At 30.5% G+C, this 20,126-nt stretch overlaps 1 protein-coding gene across 1 annotated transcript; it reads left to right on the forward strand.

Annotated features, from left to right (window-relative positions):
* The first annotated feature begins 10,418 nt into the window (after positions 1-10,418).
* Positions 10,419-10,763, forward strand: LOC120192290 (probable E3 ubiquitin-protein ligase RHC1A). The gene has a single exon (XM_039195080.1). The coding sequence runs from the start codon at positions 10,419-10,421 to the stop codon at positions 10,761-10,763; it is 345 nt and encodes a 114-aa protein (XP_039051011.1).
* The last annotated feature ends 9,363 nt before the right edge of the window (positions 10,764-20,126 follow it).

Here is a 20,126-nt window from a genome sequence, read left to right on the forward strand (position 1 = left end):
CTTTTTTTATATTATTCCTCCAAAAATAAAAATTTTATAATTTTATCTTTGTGTTACATCGACACTACAATTATCATTTTTCGATGTCTTCTCTAACCGCTTTAAGATGTTGACAAATATGCCTCAATGTCTCCTACTACTCTATCAATTTAGATTTTGTTTAAATCAATTTAAAACTCAACCCAAACCTACAACTTGTCAAATCTCAAACCAATTTGATCTATAATATCCAAATCGACGAATACACTAAGCCCCTTACGAGACCAAGTGCATCCTCATTATTTTAAAAAATGATTAAATTTAATTTAATAAGTTAAGGAACAAATAAAAAATAAAAAATAAAAAATAAAAAATGATTAAATGATGTTGACATCATTTTAAATTTTTTAAATCCATCATTTAATATCCTATATTTGATCATCATATAATTAAGATATACATCTCATTTATCCATTCTCACTAAATTATCTAGAAAAATGTCCAAAAAAATCATTAAAAACAAAGTTAGGCGGTTGAAACAAACTCATTAAAATTAATATGTTGTAGGAGTATAATGTATCTTATCATTATATCAAATATTTATTGATTTTCAATATTTTTTTTAGAAAAATTCTACAACGCACGTCGCATACCACAACGTGCCGAAACACACCATACGTAAATTTTTCCTTATTATGAAAATATTAAAAAGTATAAGGATTTATTTGAAATTAATCATTTATTAAAAATTAATTATAATTTTAATATAATTACAATTAAATTATAATTTTTAGGGTAAACTACATGTTTAGTACCTAAACTATTACTTTTGTTCTGATCTAAACCTCAACTTTCATTTTTTTTCAAAATCATACATATCGTTTATTTTTTATTTCATTTTCATACTCCGACGTTAAAAACTTAACGGAACAACTGACGTGGTATTTTTTATTTAGGTAAATTACACGATTCATCACTCAACTATCTTCTCACTTTTATTTTGGTCACTAAAATTAAAAAAATCAATTTAATCATTCAACATTCAAATTACTTGTATTTTGATATCTCTCTGATGATGTGGATTATTTTTTTTATTATTAATATTACATGTCAAATATATTATAATTAAATGTTAAAAAATTTAAAATCAAATTCAAAATCAAAATCAAAATCATTAATCTTAATCTTAAATCTCCAAACCCCAATGACTTAAACACATCCTTAACTTCATCTTCATGAAACAAAGAATACCCAAAAACCCATACTAGACCTTGTTTTTCCTTTCATTTCCTTCTCTTTCCTTGCATGAGACCGTGCTACGATTGAGTAAAACTACACAAAAAATAATAAAAAAACCTTGTAGTCCATACTTATCTTCATCAAGCTTTTGTTCTTATTTTTTCATTATTTTCATTTTGGTTTTATGATTAGGCTCATGAAAACAAAAAGAGGGTAAAGTTGTTTTTGTTTGGTTGGTGATCTAGTAAAATGGGTTATATATTTATTTTACCTGTAAAATGAGGGAAAGTGAAAGAAAACAAGTATAAACAAAAACCTATATTTTTTTTGTTTTGTTTTTGTTTCATAGTCTTTATCTATTTTTTTTATTTTAGTTTTACTTTTTATGGAACTGTAGCATTTTAAGAGGAAATAAGGAAGCATGGATGACAAATTCCTTCTCATTCATTTCATGCGCTTTTCCCTTTTATTGTTGTTGTTTTTGTTTTTATGCTAAAAAAATTTGAGTTTTTGTTATTTCAATTATGGGTATTGAGCAATGTTTACATTTTTCTTAATTTGTCTTTGTGAAGGTGATGGTGGTTGCTCTATTCTTGACACTTAAATTTGTTTCTACGTGTTCATTTTTTTCTGATTTGCAAACGATTTTTCAATGGATTCTTATGTGGTGGTCGGAGGTGATGTCGGTGGGATTAGGGTTTGGATTGACGATTAGGGTTTGAAAATTGAGGGTTGGATATTTTTTTAAAATCTTATTTGATATTAAATATTAATTAATTTAGCATGTCATACTACTACTACTAATAATATAGTCTGAGATGATCAAAATAGAAGCAATTCAAAAGTTTAATGATTAAATTCAAAATTTTAAACTTTAGTGATCAAAATAGGAGAGAGAAAATAGTTGATTATTGAACTGTATAGTTTATCAAAATAAAAAATACCACATAAGATGCTCCATTAACTTTTTAACGAGGGTATTAAAATGAAACAAAAAGTAAACGTTAGATATGATTTTGAAAAAAATTGAAAGTTGAGGTATTAAAACAGAATAAAAGTAATAGTTAGGTACTAAACATGTAGTTTACCTTTTTTATTAAAAATGACCGGAGCAGTTGATTTTTCGACGAGTGAAGATGGTTGTCGATGGTGACTGATACTGATGGCCGATTCTAACTTATATAACTTAAAAATACTAAATCTAAACAAATTAAATTACTTAAATTAATCATTATTTTTAATAAAAAAATATAATTATAATTATAATTCTATTAAAAATTATAATTAAAATTTTAATAAATGGTTAATTTTAAATAATTCCTTATATTTTTTAATATTTACACAATAAGGAAAAAATTTGCTTGTAGTATATTTTGGTACGTCGCTTTAGTAGTACATTGCGATAACCTGCGCTGTAGACTTATCTTTTTTTTTAAATGTATATATTAACATATAATTTGTTTAAGTGTATATGTTTATTCTTTTTAAAAAAATGAGTGTATATGTTTACTAATAATTAAATTATCTTTTATTTTCATAAAATTCGAAAAACAAAATGAATTTTTTTTTAAATTTCATAAATTTAATATATAACATGTTAACAAATATAAATAGTTAAAGTTCATAAATTTATTGAACTAACTTTTCAAATTCTGGAATTAAACGGAACTTTAATGAAAGAGAGAATCGGCAGATTGATTTGAATCACAAACGCATGTTGGGAGAGAGATGGCGATGCACGCCAAAAAGAGAGATTGTAGGAACCTCGTGTAACAGAGAAGGTCATGCAAATCAATTCGATCAGATTAGATCGAACAGCATTCCAATGGACGAACTCAGCAATGCGGAATCAACACGTGTGTACGGTGGCCCGGCCCCACCATCCGCTACACCGCGACACATATTCACCCCTTCATTCCTCCATTGTTTGTCGCACGGATCTTTTCGATTTGAAAAGAAAAAGGCGTTGCGGCAGAGATTCCGTCAAAAATGGAAATGACCGAGTGCAATTTCTCTCCCTCTCTCTCTCTCTCTCCCTCTCTCTCTCTCTGAGAGCGATGCTTAGGTGGAGACTATTGAGGCGATGTTGTTTCAGCGACGGCAATTGGGGAAAAGTAATCACGTAAGATTGAGTGCCATTGTCGTCTGCTTTGATTACTACAGGTTCTTACTTGGCCCACCCATTCTTCCACTATTAGATTGCTATAATCAAATTAGAATTTGAATTTGAAATCAATAGTTTGATTGAGAATTAACAATCGATTAAATTTCAATTGAAAAAAATATTAGAAATTGTTTTTTATTTAGGTAAAGTACAAAAATGTCCCCCAACTATAATATATTATTTTGTTGAGCCCCTTTACTATTAAAAATTACAAAATGATCCCCTGACTATAGGGCATTGCTTTGTTGAGTCCCTTGACTATTAAAAGTTATAAAATGGTCACCCGACTATTTATTATATTCAAAACTGGTCATTTTCCGTTAACTTTTTTAACGATATTCTAAGCTAGAGGTTAAGATATTGATTGAGATATGATACAATATGATATCATAATCTCAAACGACTATCATATCTCTGTTAGCATGTTAACGTCCAATTTACACGACCATTAAATTTTTTTTAATGGAAAATGATGAGTTTAGAACATAATGAATAGACGGGTGACCATTTTGTAACTTTTAATAGTTAAGAGACTCAACAAATCATCACCCTATAGTTATAGATCATTTTATAATTTTTAATAATCAAGTGACTCAACAAAACAGTATCCTATAATCTGGTTATCATTTATGTACTTTACCCTTTCTTTAATTATTGTTGAACTGATAGCAAAACCAAAAACAAATGGTATAATCCACTCTCATTTGTTGTATAAGTGCAGTAACCTTAGAGTGAATGAAAAGTTTGAATACATGAAGCCACCAGCAGATATTGTCATTGTACATGTAGATGGTTTTTGTTCTAATTGTGAATTTTGTAGCTTATTTTACAAAAAAAATAATAATAAGGCATTAGTTTTTATTTTAATTTATCGTATTTCATAAAAATTGAAAAAATAAATATTGATAAATATATAAATTTTTATTGTTAATTTATTTTGTCTAAATTATTTAATTTTGTAAATTTCATTGTATAAAATGTTAAACTGATTATTTTCATATCAACGACTTGATATGTAAGCTTTTCGCTGTTATCTGACGTGAAGTTTTATAGTTCTAGAAAATAATAAATAAAAAATAAATTATTTGAAATATTTTTTAATTGAGTAATTAAATTATAATATTTAAAAGTATTTATATATTGTTAAATATATAATTAAGTGACATAAAATACATTTTACTCTATATAATTATACTCTATAAAATTATACGTATAATTGTAATCTTAAACAGGGACGAAGGGTCATTGGGGTCTAAAGGGGTCCGGCTCTTGTTGTAATTTATAAATTTGATTTTTACACAGCTATAAGAATGGTTCAAAATTGTTTCATTTTGGTATCTAAATTTTAATTTTTTCAAAATCATACCTAATGTTTAGTTTAAGTTTCAATTTGGTACATGTCATTAAAAAAATTAACATAACTATTAATATAACATTTTTTTTTATTTTTTTAAATGATGAAATGACATTATCTTACGATAACACATCAATATCACCGTTAAGTTTTTAACGATGGGGGTACCAAAATAAAACTTAAACCAAATATTAGATATGATTTTAATAAAAATAAAGTTTGGGTACGTAAATAGAACAAAAGTATTAGTTTAGATACTAAACGTGTACTTTACCAAACAAATTACAAAGATTTTGTCTTTCTAATAACACAATATAATAAGTTGTAAAGTCTTCGTTCTTCAATCATAAAATATTATGATAGAACTATCAGCTCCACAACAAAAGTAAGCATCATAAAATATTACGATAGAATATTAGCTCCATAACAAAAGTAAGCCCCTTCTACTACAATTGTCAGAGATTTACAGAAGTAGTCCAAATTCAATTTAGTGTAAATGTTTAAAGGTAAGCAATCAAGTAATATTATATTTATTAATTGGAATTGTTTGACCTTGTCAGAACCGTATTTCGGGTGGGCCCGTAATTGGGCTTCGACTTGAAGGAAATGTATTGGAGTCGCCACCGATCATTTATTTTAAAATAAATGGGTTGATCGGATACTTTATTTCTTACCTGATCTGCATCTTACCAAAGATGTGTCGGATTCGGGAGTCGGTTACAGTCAAAGAAGGGTTAGCACCTCTGAACTGCCCTTTCGGTACTACGTAATTTCCAGTTGTCTTTAATTAAGAAAATTATAATTTAAATTAGAAGGTAGTTTTAACTATTCGAATTACTTACCTCCGAAGGATTTGTAAAGTGTACCTTTAAAAGTCGAGAATGTGTTAGAGAAAAAAGGTAAAGAAAACAAATAAGATAATGAGAATAAAATAAAGAAAAAAAATGAAATAAAACGAGATAAAGAAAATAAAAAAATGGAGTGGAGATAAAAGTAAATAAAATAAAAATAAAGATAAAGAAAATAAAATAAAATAAAAAATAAAAAATAAAGATAAAGACAATAAATAAATGAATAAATAAAATGAAGATAAAGAAAAAAATTAAAAAAATAAAGAGAAGAAAAATAAATAAACAAGACAAGGAAAAATAATAGTAAAGAAATAATATATATATATAGTGATATTTAAATAAGAAAAAAAATATATATACACATCAAAATATTAATAAAACAAATAAAATATATATATATATACATAATAAATATTAATAAAAAAACTACCCCTATTACTTCACCGAAAGTGTGGGGGAAATTTTTGGTCAGAGAGAAAAAAAGAGGGCTCCTAGGAAACAAGCATGATATGTATTAGATATATATATATATATATATAAATAAGTAGGAAAAAAAAGAAAATAATAATAGGAATAAAAATAAAAATAAATAAATAAGATATATATAGTAAAAGATAAAATAAAAATAGAATAAACAAATAATGAAAATAAAAGGATTAAAATAAAAAAATAAAAAAAAATATAATATCGTATAAATAAAAAACAAAAAGAAATAAAATCAAAATAAAAAAAATAAAAGGATTAAATTAAAAGGGAAACAAAATTAGGGGTGAATTTAAAAGAAAGTGGAGGATTATAATTGATTTAGGGGGCCAAATTAAATATTTTAAAAATGGGGGGACCAAACAACAATTATCCCCTTTTGTGTTCAAAAACACGCGGGTCTGGTGAATTGGGTTGGGTCGGTGAACGGGTTTCATGGGCCATGTATAAAGGCCAAATTTTTTTCTAAAACTTTCATTTCTTCATTCCAAAATCGACAGTCCTCTTCCCCTTCTTCATTTTCTATCGGTATTCACACCACCGTAGCTTTCCAGATTCCGACGACCCCGCCGGTCGTCGGTCATCGGCGACGAAATCTAAAAAAAAATATTTTTAAAAAGCTTTTCTCCTGCCCGATCCGAAAATCCAACTTGTTTTTTAAAAAACACCTCGAGGGAGAGTAGATCTGAGATTAAAAGTCTCGGTCTCTCCCCCTATTTTCATCGGCGTTTTGGGTATTCTTCGAGTCAAAGGTAACATGCAAGCCAAAGAAAATCAAAACAAAGGTAAAAAACACCTTTTATTTCTCTGCTTTCGAACGATTACAAGACTTGTCCTTCTTTCGAATATTCGTTCTTTTCTTGTGTATTTTCTTTGTGTAATACTCGTAGTGATATTGTGCGTCCAATGTGTGTGTGCTTACATTAATTTATAGTATAAAAAAAGGCTATTTTTAGTGGTTGAATCCGAGTAAAACTCGGTTTGTTGTGGTTGCTTGAAGTCCTACTAACACACGTTTGTGGTGGTGTTGAACTTGCAAGAAATGGTCGGAAAAAGCGAAGGACCTTACTTGCGGCACCAAAGGGAAAACAAGGGTTATGGAAACCCTAGCACCAGTTCGGGTCGGGTGCTTCAGCGGATCCGGTTCGGGCTCCGTTACGGTTGCAACTTCAGTGGATCGCACGTTGGGCTTGCTGACTTGGGGTGTAGTTTATTTGTATTTGGGCCTGTAATAAGAATGCAACAAATAAATATTTGTACATGTATCATATTGTAATAAAAATAATAAAATGATAATAATATATATAAAATCGGACGAAATGCGTGTCGACAGACCTTATATTTAATTTTAGTATATTTAGTACAATATCACTCGTGGATGCATTTCAAAATTTGAAGGATGCATTTCAACATATTTTAAAATAGTATATTTTTTAATTATTTACTTTGATTTTATTTCTAATTTTATACTTGTTATTTCATAGAAATGATAAAACTAATATGTATATTTGATGTTATCATTTATATTTTTAAAGTAAATAAATAATAAAAATAAAACGATATAAGATCCTATTATACAAGATAAAAATCTTTTAGTTTTACTTGGATTTAGGACTGTTTGATGAGCGAAAATAGGTGAATGAGATTAACAGTAGGGAATGAGAAGGTATTCACTGAGAAAAAAAATAAGGAGTCAATCTCACCCATATATTTTCACTCGTCTAATGGTCTTAAATCTATGTAAAAACTAAAGAGTTTTACATTGTGTAAGTGGATCCTAACCCAAATAAAATTATGTATAAAATTTAAAGCCGTTAAAAAGATTCAATCTTTGTTAAAATTAAATTCTGGCACCATCCATGATCATAAATCTCATGATAGATTAAGGGAAATTTTATTATTATTTAAAAAATACATTTTTATTTGTAATATTATTATTTAGGTTAGAGTATGCCCAAAGACCAATCATATAATGATTGTAATGATACATTTTATTTACCGATTTTATTGAATAAAGACATTGCCACTATTATTTTCAATTATGTATCTGTGTTTAACATAAACTGAAAGATAATAAAATCCATATAAGTATTATTATGGGCATGAACAATAATAATACGCTTAAGACTAACATATTATTTATTGATGACAATGAGTTGTCATTGACATAGATATGTCATAATTGATACATGATTATATTGTTAGAGAACAATGCATTGGATTGACCCACAATAAGCATATGTCTTGGATTATTATGTGACGGTCATAACATTGTTCATGGTAATTACTATATGTATGATCCTCAGACTTGAGATCAATGCTATCACAACATATATTGTTTTATGTTTTGATACATTTAAACATGATTCGTAACTGGTAGCATTATAAAACTGTTATTGAATATATCTCGCTATATGTAGTGAGGTGTGTATGATTAAGATATGATTTGTCCTTCCTACATAATAGTAAATATATCACAAGCCACTTGATTGAGTGAGACTAGAAATGCATGACCATGCTCGAATAAATTGATATGAGATATCACAAATTATTCATTAATTATAGTCTACTCTAGATATCAAGAAGCAATAGATGGACTATAAAAGTGTGACTATTCCAAGACTTGTGCCTATTCTAGATATAAAGGACAGAATGATGTAATACATAAAAGAGTTAATCACAAAGATGATATATCAAACCATAATTTCTTGTAACTTAGGTGACAATGATATATTGCTAGATGTCACTCATTGTATGTAGTATTAGAATTGTTCTAATAATTACTACTAACGTTACAAGAACCTACAGGGTCACACCCTAGGATTGAAATGAGCAAAGATGTACAATTAGCCGCTGATGTCTTTGCTGTTTTTCAAAGAACCCACTGTAAGTATTCATATTTTTCCTCCCGATTTTGATTTTTCGTACTTGGATTACTGGTGAGACTGTCGAATTTTGTTTCTGCTGCACCATGAGGTGCGTCGACAGACAAAACAATTTGAACTTGTGATATTTACTAAAAAAAAAAATCTAAGTTCTCCTTACGTTAAACCAACGACATGTAATTCACAGGTTTATGAAACAGAAACCCTAGTTTAAAAGACTTGCCACTAAGTGTTCATTGTTTGAATGAATGGTGAATATTGAGATTCAAATTTTATATTTTATTTAAAATCTTTTAATATGTGTTGGGTTCAAAAATTACTTCTATTTAAATTTAATTATAGTGTTTTGAAAAATCAGTTCGATTATTAATCGAGATAACTCACTATTGATTAAATTAATCAAAATTTTAAATTTTTTAATCAATAATTGGACTAATTTTTTTTACAAAAATAATTAATCGAATCAATCTAACTTTAATCAATTCGATAATTTTTAATTTAATTGAAGTTTATGACATTTTTCTTTTGGTCAAGGAGTTTGATGGGATAAACATTTGTAATCGGTGAAAACTTTAAATTGTACACGTTTTTGAAATTGTTGGATTAATTGAATTTAAAGGTCAATATTATCTATTTTTTTGTTCGTATAAACTTTCTTATTTATTATAGATCTCAATTATTCATTTTTTATTTATCTAAATATTTAAAAATATATATCCAAAATTGAGGTTAAGGAAAATAAAAGGAAAAAGAAATCCATGCTTTCCCCCTTATTGTGTACCCAAAATTGAAGAAGAAATTGGATTCAAGTTTCTTGAGTCATTAGTGGGTTGTTGGACGGTTAGTTGGTTTATATATGATACATAATATTTATTATTAATTTTAGTTAATTCATAACTTTTAATCGAAAAAACCAATAATTTCAAATATCCTTTAATCAATCCTCGAATAAATTAATTTTGGTGGCTATTCGTAATTAAATTATTTTTATTTCGTTGATTAATTTAATTTTAAGCACTCTTAGTTTTTGACGGTTAAAATTATGATAATATTTTAACTGTAAAATTAATCGGATTCCATAATAACCAATTATGATAATAATTATTTGAATTATTTTCTTTTCAATTTAAATTGCGATTGCATTTGTATTTTAAAAAAATGATAAGGATCCCGTTAAACGACTTCAGTAGTAAAAGATAGTATTCTTTTTTTTAGAAATCTGGAATTTAAACATATACATTATCAATGGTAGAAAGAAATTCTGATTATATATATTGCCTTGTAATATCTTAATTTTACATGTCCACTGATATAAAGTTACATGCATGTACCTAATTTTTTATAGTCAAATTTGCCATCCCCACACCTTTATAAATACAACAGCACAAAATGCTCTAAAACTTATATGCAAAGCCTCTTCGAAAAACAGCACTAAAATGGAAGAGCTTCTTTGATATTTTCCAATGGCCTCCGGCTCAACCAAAGACCACGTCGTCGTTTCCGGCAATAATACTCTTACTGTTCCTTTGGACGGACGATATTTCGACCTCGACGATGCCATGATAATGCCGGAGGATCCCACAGCCACAGTTCAAACAGTCATGCGTATGGTTTCTGCCATGCCAACGGGTAATTACGCGACCGGGAATTGCTCGATTTGCATGGAGAGCTTATGTCCGTCCAATGGTTCAAGTGCTTCTAGGCAAGTCTCCTGCGGACATGTTTATCACCATGATTGTATTACCGATTGGCTCTTGAACGGCAACAGTTACTCTTGCCCCCTTTGCCGCCACCAAATTTCCCGATGAGTCTGATTTTGAATTATGACAAGTTTTAGGGTTTTTAAAAAAGTCATTGGTGGTTACCGGCTGGTAGAAAACAGATAAGAGTGAAAAGTGTGTAAGAAAATCTGAGGAGAGTATTTAAGCACGAATAAATGGCGTTTTATTGATTAGAGAAACGTGTTTACAAACGGTAGAGTGAAAAGTACTTTTTAATGCTTGAATGGTATTATGCACGTTATTCTATTATTTGATAATTTTTTAAAAGTTATTTAGTATAAATATGAAATATAATAAATAATATTATATAACATGTATAAATATCAAATTGTTAAAGAATTATATTATTGTTAATATTTCTAGATCATATTTAAGATCGATTACTCTAGAAAAATTTCATTCTAAAAAGTCTCTACACCTCATAATCTAGAGTAATTAATGAGGACAACAAATGACAATTATGATATCACATGACAAAAATATATAGTTTAAAGGTATATTGGATCATTAAATTGATGTGTCATCTACTTATCTCTTATCAAAGTGTCAACAGTCAATTGTGTCAATCTCTCAGTCGAAGCTTAATTTTGGGCTCAACTGTTGAAATGATTGGGTTAGAGTCGTCACTGACTATTTTAAAATAGATTTAGGTGGGTCGGATACTATCTTACCTGATATGCGTTTTATCAGAAACGTGTCGGGTTCGGAAGTCGATTACGGTCAAGGAAGGATTAGCACCCTTAAACCGTCCTTTCGGTACCAATTAATTTGTCGGTTGTCTTAGTTGCGAAAATTTAAAATTTAAATTAAAAAAAACCCGATTCGAGTTACTTACCTTCAATCGATTAAAATTTCTCTGAAAAAGATCAAAAACGTTAGAGAAAAATAATAATAATAATAATAAAATATTAAAAAAATCAAATAAAGATAAAAAAAAAGGAAAAAATAAAAAATTAAATAAGTTGAAAAAAGTCAAAAAAAAAAGTCAAAAAATGATAAATAAAATTGAAGAAAAAAATAAAAAAGAATAAAGAATGACAATTTAAAAAGAAAATAGTAAAGGAATAAAAAAAGAGTTAAAGTTTGAAATCAATAAAAGAAAAAAAAAGAAAAAAATAATAATGATAAAATAAAATGTTGAACTATGTTTCGATATAACAATTTAAGGCAAAATAGTTTTTGGACTTGAATTGAATTTACAAAATGTATTTGGACTTAATTGAATTTATTCAAAATTTACAAAAATAATTCAAAGTTCTTTTAATTTAAAATTGAGCACAAAAATATTTTTATGAATAGTAATTTACTATTTGAACAGTAAATCACTGTTTGAACAGTAACCCGAGGCTCAAAAATTCCAGTATGTAAAAGGGGAATCGATTCCCCCCAAGGGGGTACCGATTCCCTCACTGTTCATCAGCCCAACGGTCATAATATTTGAATATTATGAAGGGATATCGATTCCCTATGAATGGGTACCGATTCCCCCCATTCTGGGCAGCCTATTTTTTGCAGAAAAATCATTCCCAAACGGCTCCAAAACATCCCCAACGGCTAGATATGACTTCAAACACATTCCAAGCTATAAATACAAGCTAAGGACACTTGAAGAAGAAAGAGAACAACTATTTAAGTAATCAAACACAAGAGAAGAGTTTTTCATTCTTATTTCATCTTTCTCTTGTAAATATTTTGTTCTTGTGAGCTTAATTCTTGTAAACACCTACCTTAGAGAGGTTTTATTGTTTACATCTTTTATCCTTTTGTAAAGGGGAAAGGTTCTAGCTTAGCCCGTGTAAAAGCTAGGGAAATGTTCTAGTTTAGCCCGGAAAAACTAGGGAGTTGTAAGGTTATCTCTTTGTCCTCAAAAGAAAGAACAAATTAGTGAATTTGTTGGAAAATCCTTAGTGAGGAGCTAAGGTAGTGGACGTAGACTTTGATTGAGAAAGTCGAACCACTATAAATCGCTGTGCAATTCTCTATCTTTCAATCTCCTTACTCCCTAAACACAAAACCGTTCCGACCCCTCTTTGCAAATCGTTCCGGTTGTCGTTTCGAGCTTCCGAAAATCCTAACATAAAACTTAGAGGATCAGATTGAAACAAATTGGAATTAATGGGTTAAATTGGTATTAGAAAAATGATATGCAAAATAAAAAAAATAAAAAGTGTGGGGTCAATTCACAAAAATGTAAAAATATAAATCCGGATCAAATTGATTGGATTGAAAATTCTGAGGCCAAATTACAACTAGAGACTGAATTGTAAATCGATTCAAAGCTACGGGGACTACGGAGAGGATTTAAAAAATCTCTATTTTCACAATGGTCCCTTGTATATAAATGGGCCAAAAGCATCCCATTCCCTTCATTTTCACATTTCTGCCCAAAACTCTCCCCTGAAACGAGAGAGAACTCTCTCAACTAGCCCTCTTCGGGTGATATCCGACCACCGCCTGGTGGCTCATTTCACTGTGCCGTCGTAGCTCCGGCCAAATTAGAACTGGAGACTGAATTGTAAAGCGATTCAAAGCTACGGGGACTACGGAGAGGATTTAAAAAATCTCTATTTTCACAATGGTCAGCATCCCATTCTTTTCATTTTCACATTTCTGCCTAAAACTCTCCCCTGAAACGAGAGAGAACTCTCTCAACTAGCCTTCCTCGGGTGATATCCGGCCACCGCCTGGTGGCTCATTTCACCGTGCCGTCGTCGCTTTGGCCCCACCGGTGGCGGCCGGAAAGAACCTGAGATCACCAAAACTTTCGTGCCAGTCCAGTGAGCCCAAGACCAACGTCCAAATCCCAAAATAGACCCAAATAAACGCAGATCTAAACGAATACCACTCGGCACATACCCTTTTCCGGTGACTTTTACGCTTCCGAGGGCTCTTCCCCTTCCTACGCACTCCGAGCCTTCTTACTTCTCGCCTTTGGGCACGCTTTGGTTGTATGCTTCTTTGATTCTCTCACTCGTTTCTGATTTTTTTGGATATGCTTTACTCGGTTTCTTGGATGCCTCTGGTTGTTTTGTATTTCTTGGTTTACTGTCCTTGTCGTTGATGTGTTTAGTTCGATTTGTTGGCCGATTGTTGATGTGGTTGATGGTTCTATGTTGGTATCGTGGTTCCTTGGGCCAGCTGAATTTATTTGCTTGTAATGGCTTTGGGCCACATGTAATATTGGACCTGTGAAATGTAATGAAACAATTAATAAATATAAATATATATTATATAATATAATTTACAATCTGAATACATTATATAATATAATAACAAGTTATGGACGAAATGACGTGTCTACACTCTCTAATCCTGAATCCGAGAAGCTGTTTAACATGAAAAGAAACACTTTTACTGACGTCTTCATCTCGTTTTTTTTTCTTCATACTGTTTCCATCTGTAGTTTAAGTTTCTGGCTTAATCATCGCCATTTTTTCACAAGTATTCTTTTTGGTAAGTTTCTTTGTGATGAATGTAGCTTGGAAATTTCCCGGTTTATGTTTCCCATGACAGATTGCATACTTAATTATAGACGAAAACCCTCGTATTCGAAACCCTCGGTTGCTCCAACCAAGTACCATGGTCCAAAGGTGTGTTGAAGATATATATAAGCTGAGTCCGACTAACGCTGATTTAAACTACGGGTGTAAACGAGCCGAGTCGAACTCGAGTATTACTGAACTCGACTCGAACTCATAATCATTTATAGTAAGCTCGACTCGACTCAAAAACTCTCAAACTAAAAATTATCAAACTCGACTCGAACTCGAAATATAATATTAAAACTCGACTCGAACTCGAAAAGGCTCGAACTCAAAAAAATTTCAAGAACTCAATTGAAGCTCGAGACTCGAACTCGATTCAAGCTCAATTTTAAGCTTGATTCAAGTTCAATTTTAAGCTCGATTCAAGCTCGAATCAAGCTCGATTCTTAGCCAAAAGGCCGATAAAAGTATGTTTTGAACTGCACAAGCCCGCTTGTTTTATATGTAGCTTATCCTGTCATCTTATAGTATCTCGACTATGTGGGATATGAAACACAAAAGGAAACACTTCCAAATTTCTGCAAAAACCCAAATCAGACACAAGAACCCTCTCGTCTTTCTTCTCAGCCCCTGCAAAATATAAAACACTTCCAATTTTCTGCAAAAAAGTACCCACATTAGATCATAAAAAACCCTCTTATTATCCACTCAAAATTAATCAAAAAAGCCACTATATTATTATACAAGAATTGACGGTGAAAACCTTCTTTGGCTTCTGGTTTTGTTCCACTTCAACTGTCTGCTGAAACACAACATGCTTTATCACTGTTGTTTTTCTTGGCATTGAAAGTAGCGAAGATAACTAGTGGATTGAAGATTTTTCACGGGTAGTACTGGGATTGCATTTAGTTCGAGTGCAGCTGAACCTTGTTCAATTTCTAGGTGCAACAATGTAACATCCCAAAATACGGGTTAGTGACCACAATTGTAAAATTTCAAAATATGATGATTAAAGTATAATAGTTTAATAGTTTAATGATTTGTTCGGAAATATTTCCTAAAAGTTTATAGTAATTATCCAAAGAATTAAAGGGCAAAATGGTCATTAGACTTGAAAATTATAATTAAATGATATATATATATGGATAAGGATGGGAGATTTTCCAGAAAAATCTCTTCTCTCTTTTCTTCTTCATTTTCTCTTCTCCACGTGTGAAGCCAAGCAAAGGTGAGTTTTCTTTTGAACTGATTAGGTGCTGAAATTTAAGTTTAGTTTTGATTATTAGATGCTAAGTAAGATTAAGGAAGGATTAATTTGCTTTAAAACAACAAAATGAAGAGTTTATGAGGATTTAAAGATTTGGAGTTTTTGAATGAAATATCGAAATAAAGTTTATATTGAGAATTGAAAGTTGAATTTGACTTGTCATCAAGTTAATTAAGGGATAGGAAGTGTTAGAATAGGAATTTGAACATGTTGCAAAACTAGTATAATTTTTGAGATTACATAGGAATGACTAGATTTGAAGTTAAAGAAGTGATTATGGAATAGAAATAAGTTTAAGTATGTGTATTAAAGTTAGGAGTATTAAAGGAAGTGAAATAGGAAGGTTTGAGTTGAAAATTGATGATTTTCGAGCTTAGAATACAATTTCTGGGTAGAGGGAACCGATACCCTATGAATGGGAATCGATTCCCCCTCTTGAACGAAAAATTCCAGTATGTACAGGGGGTATCGATTCCCCTGGGGGGGTATCGATTCCCCCTAAATGAAAATATAGAATTGATTCATTAAATCGGTTTAAGTTATTAACATCAAGTTTAAAGTTTAGGCTTCTGATAGTTGTTTTGAAATGATATATTTATGTAGATATTGAGCCTAAACAAGTTCCGGAATAATCAAAGGATTATAATCGAATCAAAGCAAGGCTAAGGTGAGTGCAATTTAAATTGTACTTATGTGATTGATCAAACATTGGCTTGCGATGAGTCAATGATAGAGTTACTATGGTAAGAGGTAAATTATATAATGTTATGTGATTACTCTGTGTGCATTAGTACATAGAAATGGATGTATGTTTATATGTTACATGATTTACATGCTTACATGAAAATGCAACATATGATATTAGATATGTGCTTACACATACATTTGATATGTGATAGAAGAGAAGGAATATGTGATTATGATATCAAGGATTACACGTACATGTGATACGTGACTGAAAAGAAAAGATATGTGGTTATAAGAGAAAGAATATGAATAAGTAATGTGAACGGTCATAAATGATAATGCCCATGTTATGTGATATGAGAGCTAGGGTATAGTTGGCATGCCAAGGGTCGAGGGTTACCTATGTTCTTCGGGACATATGGACTGTTTACCTATGTTCTTCGGGACATATGGACTGTTTACCTAGGTTCTTCGGAATCTATGGACTGGTCCTTCGGGACATTGATCGAGCTGTGGTGACAGCATATGTGTGCACAACCTCAATGTACTCACATACCTTAAGTTCTCAAAAGTATACATGGGCGAATACATGGTCCTTACAGAGAGTAAATAAATAAATTGATTTGTTACTATGTATGTTTGGTTGTGAAGTAGTATATGTGTTCCATGGTATGTAGAGAAAGGTTCGATATATGTATTTATATGATAAAAAGGTACTAAAAGTACTTGTATTATCTCATGTTATCATGTATACTGAATTATATGTGACTCGATTGAATGTTTATATTTATGAGAAATGCATTATTATTATGTTTTTGCTTCACTAAGTCTATGACTTAGCGTGTAAGTGATTTACACGTAGGTACTGAGAAGCAGAAGGATCAAAGCTAAGTTCATAGTAACAACATATCTCTGCTCAAAGACCAGATCAGAAGTAAATTACACAGTATGTATTATTATGTGATAAATAGGTTGGCATGTAAATAAAGTAGGTAAATTAGGTATTTATGCTCTGATCGAGTTTTGTAATATTCTAAACATATTTATATAAGTACAAATGCAAAGAAATGAACTGTTAAATTTTTACGAGTGTTATGTACAATTTACGAAAATCACTGTAGCAGGTTACTGTATTACTGTTCATATAGTATTTCACCGTTCATAAACACGTTTTTATCTCCAAATTTTATATCAAACATAATTGAATAATACATGATTGTATTTTCTTAACATCAATTCAAATGTCCAGTTATTTTACAAGAATAAAGGTTTTGAAAATGTCAATGTGACATCTCGGACTCGTATCCAGGTCGGGTATGGGTTGGGGTGTTACAAACAATGTCTGGTCTGAGGCAGCCTCTTCTGAATCTGTTGAAATGCTATTAAAATCTGTCAGACATGACGAAAGTATTCTCAGTCAAACTATCAAGAAGGGAATTTCATAAATATCAGTCTGTCTGGTCTTAACGAGCTTGGGGGATAACAATACGAATCGATGAATAATGTCCTGGCTTACGCCCCATGGCTATTTATTCTTTCGACTCCACTGTTTTTCATATTAAACTCGATTTCCTTTGTGCAAAACATCTGTGCAAGTAGAGTTTTTTAGGGAGCCAAGATACCACACATTTGAAAAATGATACTGTTGATGAAAATGTTAACAGTTTAGCAGGGAAAATGTTGATTTGAGCCAAGGAATTCACTTTGATGGTGAGAACTTGATTGAAAATGCAGTTGCAAGTGTTACCTCAGATGTGCAGAAGCATTCAGTTTCAAACATGCAATCTAATAAAGATGAACATGTTGCTGGAAATATTACACCTACTGTGGGGAGCCTTCTAATAGGACATTGAAAGAGATTTCTGACCTCCAGACGGTGGAAGAGTGCAATGAGAGCTTGCCTGTAGAAAGTCCTCGGCCGACTAGGGGTAGCCCGTGTTTTAGAAATGGAGTATTAGCATTTTAGGACCTGTTATATTTGTAATTTTCTGATTTTGTCATTAATCAAGATTTACGTTTTTATGATTTAGGTTGTTAATTTATTTTTATTTTATGTTTTGATCACCGTTTGTTTTGATAATGGACCTTTTGATTGATTTGAGCAAGTGTGATTTATTAGTTTATTTACATAAAAACTCTTGTTAATTTCATTAATTTCATTTTGCATAATTTGTATGTTACCTTCATGTGCATAACTTAATCCCCATCACATAATCGGATTAAGGGTTTAGGGCTTAGGTCTTTGGGTTTAGGGTTTATAATTTAGGGTTTATGATTTATGATTTATAGTTTAGAGTTTAGGGTGTAATCTAACATGTGCTTAATTAAATGAGCTTTTATTTTTCTTTTAGTACCCTATCATATAATCGGATTAAAGATTTAGGATTTAGAGTTTAGATTTAAGATTTAGGATTTAGGGTTTAATCTAACATGTGCTTAATTAAATGTGCTTTTATTTTTCTTTTAGTAATATATAATGTAACAATTGGACTTGAGTTGCTTAATTAAAAAAATTAAAAATTGAGGGTAGTTGTATTATAGAATTTTTAATATATTTTTGAAATTTTATAATTATCAATTTTAATAATTTTTTTATAATGTAATTTTAAAAAATCTAAAATTATAATATAACATCTTTTCGAGCTGCTCACGAGCTTTTCGAGTCGAATATCGAGTAGCCCGTTTTGGCTCGTTAAGAACTCGAGTCGAGCTCGAGTCGAGTCTATTCGATCCGAGTATTTATCGAGCCTTGATCGAGTCGATCTCGAGTAGCTCGCGATCTGTCTCGTCTCATTTACAGCCCTAATTTAAACCATCTAACTCCTTCATGTATTTCTTTCTAACCATGTTTCCTCCTATTCGATGCTCCACGTACTACGTTACAGGGACAACCATGCTGATTTAAATGTATACAATCAACGTCTCCTTCGCCATACATCGGCATATCGATTTGGATGTTGTTTGTATCATACATTACAAAGTCTTAGCCTATTTATCCACACACACAAAAAAAGTCTTAGCATAATTACGCGCATGTAAATTGTATTACGTCGATACGAGTTATCATACAAATATTAATAGTGATGCCATTATTTTGAAAATAACCAAGATTTAACATGTTTGGAATTCTAATCCACACAAGGTTTTTTTATGTTCATCGATATTCAATTTATTTGTCGATTAATTCAAATCAAATACTTTAAGTACTTATATAAAATAGATTATTTCAATTTAGTTTCTTATATTTATAATGTCAAGATTTGACTCCTTGATCTTTATTAAATAATTTAATATTTCATCCCATTAGATCAATTAATTTTTTAATATTTTTAAAATATAAATTTGTTTTTTATGTATTCTTTTTTATTTTTAAGAGGACAACTTTTTTTACCCAAAAAATGAACACTTTTCTGCTCAAGAAATAAAGTGGATAATCTGATAATAGTATAGATGATCAACAAGTTAAGCATCAAATAATGGAAACGAGCTCATGCTATTTCATTAGACGATGTAGAGAAACGAGTAAAAGTCGTACTGTTTGAAGGTCACCTCTATATGAACAGAACGAATATTATCATTCACAGTCGAATTACTTACTTTCGATCTACAACATGCTTGCTGGCTTCTCGTTTCCGATTTTGTTATTCCGGTTTCCGAAGTGAACTTCTAATTTAGGAAAGAAATGATAGTATATTGACAGAAAATCGAGAGATAGCAGTTAGCAGCCGGTCAATGAATCCGAGTTTCAGAAATACAACAAAATCTAAATCTGGTCCTACTACTAGTTCTCAATATAAAAAATGAAACCGACTGATTTTAGATGTTTGTCTTCTTGGATCATTCCATGTATGCCTGCAAAAGAAAAAAAAAAGTATACAAGCCTTACAGGTAGTAAATCAAACATTCGGAGAATCCTCGGCTGGAGCTACGGTGCATAACCCCCCCCCCCTC

Source organism: Hibiscus syriacus, unplaced genomic scaffold (assembly GCF_006381635.1).
Source record: "Hibiscus syriacus cultivar Baekdansim isolate YM2019G1 unplaced genomic scaffold, ASM638163v2 tig00116974_pilon, whole genome shotgun sequence".
Lineage (NCBI taxonomy): Eukaryota > Viridiplantae > Streptophyta > Magnoliopsida > Malvales > Malvaceae > Hibiscus > Hibiscus syriacus.

Excerpts from the sequence above, each read along its gene's own strand:
- LOC120192290 (XM_039195080.1), top strand. The coding sequence starts at position 10,419 with ATGGCCTCCGGCTCAACCAAAGACCACGTCGTCGTTTCCGGCAATAAT.